Genomic DNA, 7760 nt, shown 5'->3' with positions numbered 1-7760 from the left:
GGCCCCACAGGGAGGCCAGCCCAGGGGCCACGGGGCCCCTCCTCCCCGCCACCCAGCCCCACGATCACTCACAGGCAGCAGCACTGGCCTGGGATGCCCCAACCTCCCCCCATTTAACTCAGTTGCTAGGCACCATTGTGCTGATCCTGGGCACCGATTGGCTGCCCCTCCCCCTCCCGAGGCAGCCTTTGGGACACTGGGGTTCTCAGAAAGGGATGTGATGTTGCAACTCAAGTATCTTCACAGGCCCGAACCCCCACATACTCAGCCACCCACATAGGTTGACAGTTGGCTGCTGTCTTGGATCTAGGCTTGGCTACCCTGTCACCCCATAAATCCCCCTTGGCTACTTAGGGACCCAGGGGAGAGTACCGCCAAGGCGCGCTCGGCCCACCATCCACGCCTTGAACTTCTCTCCCGCCAGGGTCAATTCCTACCCCAGTTCGGTGTTTCTCTCTCTGACCTGGGCCCACTAGCCTCCCTCAGACCCCTGCGCACCCCACCCCTCAGCAACTGCCGCTCTCCTTTTCATCACATTGGCCTTTTTGGTTTTTTTGGTTTGGTCGGCTTTGTTAAAGCTTGGTTTGTGGGTGAGGCAGGGGTCTGGGGGCTGCACTTTTATTTCTCTTCTGAGTCACGCTTCTTCCAGCTGTCGAGAATGTACTTGAGAAGGAGGCCGAGCTTCCGGCGGGCAGAGAGCGGGGCTTCCTCGCCACCTCCCTCCCCAGATCCCCGCTTTTCCACGCCATTGTCGCCAGCTGCCTCCAAGCTGAGCTCGGGCTGGGGCTCCTCCTCCTCCTCCTCCTCCAGGGCCTTGATGCGGACGCGCTGGGCATCCTCGGCCATCTCATTGAGGCAGCCCTGGAGCATGGTGTAGACAGTGCCGAAGCTGATGCCACCGGCCACCAGCGTGCCGAACACAGGGATCCCCTTCTCGAAGGCCCGGGCCACCCGCATGGCCCCATCGGAGGACTGTGAGTAGAGCCGCAAGACAGTCTCGGGCGAGACCTCGTTGGCCAGCGGGGAGCGGATGACGGAGCGTAGGTCGCCTGCCTGTTTGCCCACCTGCTCAGCCAGCTTGGCCAGTGAGTCGTCGTCCAGGCCGAAGCTGCGATGGTAGCCGCGCAGGGAGCGGATGAGCAGGGCGTCGTCGTAGGCAGCTGCCAACCCAGGCACCGGCAGCGCCTGGATGACGCCCGACACCAGGGCTGTCTTGAGCACTTGCTCCTGGAGCATGTCCTTCTTCTTCTGCAGGGCCTCCAGCGAGATGTCCGGCAGCGAGAGCAGGCCGGCGTGGCGCCGGTGGGCGGGCAGGTCATGCTCCCAGGTGGACACGAGCAGCGGGAAGTCGTAGCGGACGGGCGAGAGGTTGGACACGAGGAAGATGCGTGGGTCTGCGACGCCCGCCGCCCGCAGCCGCTCGGCGCAGTGGTCGCGGATCTCCTGCAGGATGGCAGCCTCGCTGAAGCCCGAGGGCCGCTGGGTGCGTGTGGCCGCCAGATCCTCGTCCACCTTGGTGCGCACAAAGTAGAACTTCTTACCCTGGCGCAGGATCTCGGCAGCCAGGCGGGTCTCCACGGCCCCGCAGCGGCGCGGGGAGACCAGCAGGAAGAAGTCATAGCGGCCGAAGTCCACCTGCTTCAGGTACTTGTCGGCCGGGCAGCCCGGAGCGCCGGCGCCTGGCAGGTCCCACAGGGTAACATCAGGAAACTGCGGATGTGGGTAGGACGAGGGGTGCATCGTGGTTTCGACAACGCCTGTGAGAGCCGCGCCGGGGTCCTCAGCTCCCAGGCCGCGAAGGGCATTGATGAGGGACGACTTGCCAGCCCCAGACTCGCCCGTGACACCCACCTCCAGGCCAGTGCTCTCTGAGGAGGCCAGCAGCTCCCTGAGGCGAGAGGCGGCCTGGGGGATGTCACCCGACTCGAATGCCGTGCGCAGGGCTTCCAGCTCTTCTTTGGCCATGAGGATGGTGTTCTCCTCCTCCCCGGCTGACTTCGAAGTAGCCATGGTGACCAGCGGTTCAGAGGGCGCCGGGGATGGGAGAGTCACAGGACGCGTGGTCCTCAGCGTCTGGGGGGACATAAGGGAGCCGGTTATGCCTCCTGGGCCTTACATGGGACAGGGAAAGAGATGGACCAGGGACTGAAGGACGGCCCCCTGGAACCCCACAGTCCTCCCCTCCAACACCCAGGGCACATTTCGGACACGAGTTAGGGGGCTTCGGAGTCGGGCAGGCCCAGGTTCATAGCGCGTCTCTGCCATAACTTGCTGTGGGACCTCAGGCAAAATGAGGCCCCTGTCTGAGCTGTTTGCTCCTCTGAGTGAGGCGCATAGTGGCTGACCTGTCTCGCAAGGCACTGAGGCGTTTTCAGGGTAATCTAGGAATGGGACGGTCTTATTGGCAGCTTGTGACCCGTGTAGTCAATAGGGCCCCATGCTTAGAAGACCTAGCTCTTGGCTTAACGTTCATCAGCTGACACTGACTGGAATTCTTTTTTTTTTTTTTTTGATTGGAATTCTTAATAATATTTGAACCAGGGCCCTACACTCCTGCCACCGCTGTCACTGGGAGCAGTGTGAAGTGAGGGTGAAGGGAACCCAGACCCTGGGACCAATCTTGGCTGGGCCAGGTACTCACTGAGTGACTTGGGGCAAGTTACTTAACTCTCTGCCTCACTTTTCTCATCTGTAAGATGAGGATAAGTATAGTAATAGCAATCTGCCTCCTCGGGTTGTTGAGAATTAAATGAGTTAATATATGTAAAGCACTTAAAATAGGGCCCGGCACAGAGCAAGTGGTCTGTGTTATCAGCTTCAGCGTCATCATTATTATTATCATTATTAATATTCCTAGCTGTGTGAATTTGAGCAAGTCCCTTCCTCTCTGAGCTTCGGCCGCCATATTTGCCCCATGGAAGAGAATGCTGGCCACCTTGCAGGGCTGCTGTGATGCCGGTGGCCCGATCTGTCTATCACTAGGCCAACTTACAGGACATTCTCGGGTTCAGCTGGTGGAAGAAACCCAGAATGGGGTTGTTCCTAGACACTGGGAGTCCCCCTCATTCAACGGCCAGCACTGCCGTGGCTGGCGTTGCCAGGCCAAGTCCCCTCCTGCCCCCTAGAGCCCATCAGATGGTCTCTCCTCAGGTCCCAGCCTCCTCACCTTGGAGCGTCCCTGGCCCTCCCTCTTCCCAGTCACACTCTCTTCTGGTCCATCGCCTCTAAAATACACTTCCTCACTGACTAAGACTCTTCACAGAACCTTGGGAGAGACAATCACGTCCTGGGTCACTGTCCCCATCAGATGGAGAGGGACTGAGGCTCAGACCAGACAAGCGATGCCTCTGCCCAGAGCCATTGTTGGGACTCAAACCCAGATCTCGGGCTCCTTCGCCCTCTGAAGAAGTGCTCTACCTTCGGCCACTTGTTTTTGCCTCCCCCTTGTGTCCTTGGCTGCCTCGTCCCCGCCTCTCAGGTCCATCCCCAATTCCTCAGAAATTTGTCTTATTACATTGTTCCCACCAGGTCAGACCCCCATCCCGGGTGGGGACATTTCCCCCGTGCTATGCCCACCCCTTCCTGTGCCCTGTCCCCCTCACACATCTCATAGTATGGAGGCTAGGTGCCTGGGACGGGTTCCAGCAGCAAGGGGCAGGTGAGTCAGTGACCCTGGGGTGGAATTAGGGCCCGGGGAGCTGGAATTAGGAGTAGAAGCCCCGCCCCGGACCTAGCTGGAGACCCCTGCTCAGGAGACTCACCTGCCCTGCCCCGCAGGCTCTCCTTCTCCCCTCACACTCTCCCCCGACGGGGTCTCCTCCCCTGTTAGCCCTAGGTCAGAGCCTGTTGCTAGGACCCATTATAATAGCAAGCAGCAGCTTATTGGTCAGCTGGCCCTAGTGCAATAATGTGACAGTGATGTCAGGGGGTGGGGCCCCACCCCCCCTAGCTGCTCATGGGGTCTCCCCGTGCTCACACTAGGCCCTCAGTCCCCCTCAAGTGGCCCAGAGGGAGGTCTTTCTAACACCAAGACTCATTCAAAACCCGTCCACGGTCTCCGTCACACCCAGGACAAAGTCCCAGCATCTGAGGGCTGGCCATGCTCACTAACCCATCCTCTATTTCTCTTCCATCCAGGGATTCTGTTTCCCAAACAAATCATTCACTTTCCTGTCTCAGTACCATCTACTCACCCACCCACTTGCGCTGAGGGTGGTGATTTAGTTTAGCCAGCGAGGCTGGGATGAGACGAAACGCTGGGGAGAGGCCAGGTCTGAAACCACCAGTGAGGTCACCGTCAGCATCCCCCTGCCTGGCCCTGGGTCTCTGCCTGGTGAGGACTCTCAGCCCACGGTGGCATTGAGGCTGTGCCCACACCCCGATTCAATGTCTGGTCCCCAGGCTCCCTGGCCGCCTGCTCCCCAACAGTTTTGACATCCTCTCCTCCTTCCCCCCAAGCCCATCCTTCAAATCTCAGTTCAGGTGCCAACTCTTTGTGATGCCTTTCTCCATTCTGCTCTCTCCTGTCTCTGCTTCCTCACGACCATTTAAAGTGGCATCAGTGTGACAAAGGGAGATGGAAGTACGGAGAGGAGTAAATGAGAAAAAGGGAAGGCAAATCTCCCCAAGAAGGGGGGGCAGGGAGTCGAGGTGGGGAAAGAGAGTCCCCAAGACAAAATCAGGGAGAGTCAGGCAGGAAGACACAATGGACAAGGGACCATGTTAGGAAGAACCAGAGGGGGACAGTCAGAGGCACCAGTCACAGAGAGGGTGAAAAGATACGGAGCCTGAGAGATGGGGATCAACAGGTGGGGACCATGACACATGCAGAGACAGAGCTGAAGGTCCAGAGACTAAGACTCGGGAACCCTACCCACTAGGGACACTCCGTCTCTGCTCAACTCCAGCCTCTGTCTCTACAGCTTCCAACCCCAGTCCTTTTGTAGCTTTCTCCACCCTGGCTCCCCTCCTGGCCTCTCCTCTGCCCAGGTCAGGCACCCCAGGGTCTCCCACCCCCATTTCCTGGGGTAGAGCCAGAGGCCCCCCACTACTCAAAGGATTTTCCTGAATCTGAAGTTGGGTTCAGCAAAGCAGCCTCTGAAAACAACTGAGGGGGAGGCGGAGACGCAGAAGGAGAACAGACCAGCTCAAGGCCACACCGAGAGTCAGGGAAGAGTGGTCTGCTGGACACACAGTCCAGGATTCTTAAACCACAGGCGAGAGAGATATTCAGGCCAGCAGCCACACAGGCTCGTCCCACACCCTCATTGCACAAATGCACAGAGACCAGAAGATTAAAAACGATTCCCAGACACCAGACACACAGACCAAGACTCCTCCCCCAAATTCGAAGACACGTATATGTGGCCCGAGGAGGAAGACCCTCAAATCCAGTCACTACAGAAAAGCAAAAGTCAAACATACAGACGCACAAGCCTCACAAACTATGCTCATTCAGGAACACAGACTTGCAGACTGGAAGAGACACAATTGCATGCAGACGACACATGCAGACTGTGGCTGCTGAAACCCACATGTATCACGAGCCTCACTGTGTTCGCCGGCCAAGAGCCAGGGCCCCGGAAGTCCATCAGACCCGGGCTCTGCCCTCAGGGGCTCCAGGTCTGAGGAAAGGGAAATAAATGGTGGCGGCCAGGGTGACGGCTGCCAGAGGCACTTCGCTCAGCTCCTGGTGTGCCAGCCAGAGAGAGGCTGTGCCCTTACCTGTCTGCCAGGCCTCCTCTGCTCTCCACTCATCCGCGTCCTGGGCTGCGTGCTGGGAAGGCAGCAGTGGCCAAGACAGCCTCGGACTCTGCCCACACAGGACTCAGAATCCCATGGGGGAGTCATACCCATCCCCAGACAGTGATGACTCAGAGCAGACAGGACTGGGATGGAGGACCCCAGAATACCATGGGAGCATGAAGGGAGCATGTGACCCAGCCTGGGGGTCAGGGAGGGCTTCTTGGAGGAGAGGGCACCTGAGCTGAGATGTGAAGGATGAGCAGGAATGAGCCTTGGGGCCTGCTAGGGAGTTGCCTCCCAGGCCAGGGGCCCAGCCTGTGCCAAGACCCTGAACTGAGAGACAGCTCCCATTTGCCTAATGATTTGCTTGACTATTCGGTCATTCCATTAACATTCGTTTATACCTGACCCCAAGCCAGTCCCTGTACTGGTCCAGAGGTGTGAGTGAGTCCCACTTGTCCCTGCTCTTACAGACCTCACGGGCGGGTGGGGCAGCCGACGTGATCACCCACAGAGGCCATGTTCACTTACCACGCATTCACCACGCGCCGGGCGCCGTGTGGGTCCATTGGATGGAGAAACTCATTTAACTGTGACAAAACTCTGTTCTCTCACATGTCATCCTGAAATACACGCCAAATCCAGGAGCTGACACCGGACTAGAGAGGACGGCAGAGACGAGTAAGACGGGCACATTCATTCATCCATTTCTTCCACAGTGCCTTCTATGGTCAAATGGAAGGTGCCACTCATCGTCAGGTGCGTTGCCCTCTGTCCCACGAACAAGGGAAGACAGTGCCGCCAGTGAAACTGTGACCCGATATTCCCCTATCACTTAAAAATTTTATTCCCACGTACTGAAAGAGCTCTTCGTAGATTTACTTGGAAGGTGCAGAATTTTATCCTAGAAAACTTGTGCGTGTCTCTAACCAAGAAAATACAGGGGAAGTAAAATGGCTGAGCTGTTCCTGAAAACACACAGAGCCTGACTGCAGAGTCACTTCTGTCTCTGAGCAGGGGGTGTCCGTGCTTGCCCACACTACACGTCCTCTGAGCCATCAGGAGTGGCCACAGTGCTGTTAAAAGAGGCTTCATTATCATATCCAGGCAGTGACAGTTACGTCACAGTGACTCCCGGGCCAACAGTGATTATAAGACACCATTAACTGTGACTTTTCCTGATTTCAGAATTGCTAAAATGTGGGAAAGTACGTTGTAGAATCAGTGAAGGTGTTTCCTGAGAGTGTCCCCTTGGTCTGCCTGGCCGGGAACACAGCCAGCGTGGGGACGGCCCTTGCCTACAGGGAGGAAATTGATGCGACATGTGCGAACTGTGTGCCAAGGGCCTGCTGGTTCACTGCGAAGTGACTTAGACAGCGCCAGCCCTGTCCTCACAGGACTCAGAGTGCAGTGGGGGACACAGACCCATCCCCTGACAGTGACGACCCTGCGTGGGTTAGGTAGAGATGGAGTTGGCTAGAGGGGTGTGAGAGCCAGGGGTGTCCAGCAGGGGGCGGTGTGTGGGAGCGGGGTGGAGTCTGTCAAGGCTTTTTAGAGAAAGTTCATTCATTCAACACACACTTTCTGAACACCTACTGTGTGCCAGGCCCTGGGCCCAGCTGAGGCTGGACCCAGACCTAGTTCCTGCTGAGCCATGTCAGCACCTGAAGGAAAAGGGAAAACGTGGATCCCTGACTGCAATGGAAACAAACCCATCAGTAATATTTTCAAAATCTACTTCCTGGCTTTTTGTGTTTTCAGTTGAGACAATTTTCATGCTCTGCAGTTTCTCTTGGCCACATGGTGATGTTAAATAATTTTAAATTAAGTTGTATTAAAATAAAATTATAATAAATTCTGATTTGATATATATGTTTTACCTCAAACTACTGTGAGTTTTAATATACCCTTTTGATAAATTTTCAATACTTTTTTCAACTTCTTTAGTATTCTGGGGGAAAAATAGGCATTAAAAACATATATAAAAGCACGTATATATATAGGGCCTTTTGCCT

The 7760-nt window shown here is 56.4% G+C and overlaps 1 protein-coding gene across 1 annotated transcript; it reads right to left on the bottom strand.

Moving 5' to 3' along the window:
- Positions 1-570: 570 nt before the first annotated feature.
- On the bottom strand, positions 571-5805 carry LOC107512284 (interferon-inducible GTPase 5). Its single transcript, XM_036232466.1, has 2 exons — positions 5725-5805; positions 571-2073 (listed from the first exon to the last, which is right to left on the bottom strand). Exons 1-2 carry the CDS (start codon positions 5755-5757, stop codon positions 619-621), a joined length of 1488 nt encoding a protein of 495 aa, XP_036088359.1. The 5' UTR covers positions 5758-5805; the 3' UTR covers positions 571-618.
- Between the last annotated feature and the right edge of the window lie 1955 nt (positions 5806-7760).

The sequence above is a fragment of the Rousettus aegyptiacus genome, unplaced genomic scaffold (genome assembly GCF_014176215.1).
Source record: "Rousettus aegyptiacus isolate mRouAeg1 unplaced genomic scaffold, mRouAeg1.p scaffold_m13_p_14, whole genome shotgun sequence".
Classification (NCBI taxonomy): domain Eukaryota; kingdom Metazoa; phylum Chordata; class Mammalia; order Chiroptera; family Pteropodidae; genus Rousettus; species Rousettus aegyptiacus.
This window is presented reverse-complemented; position numbering and strand designations above follow the sequence as displayed.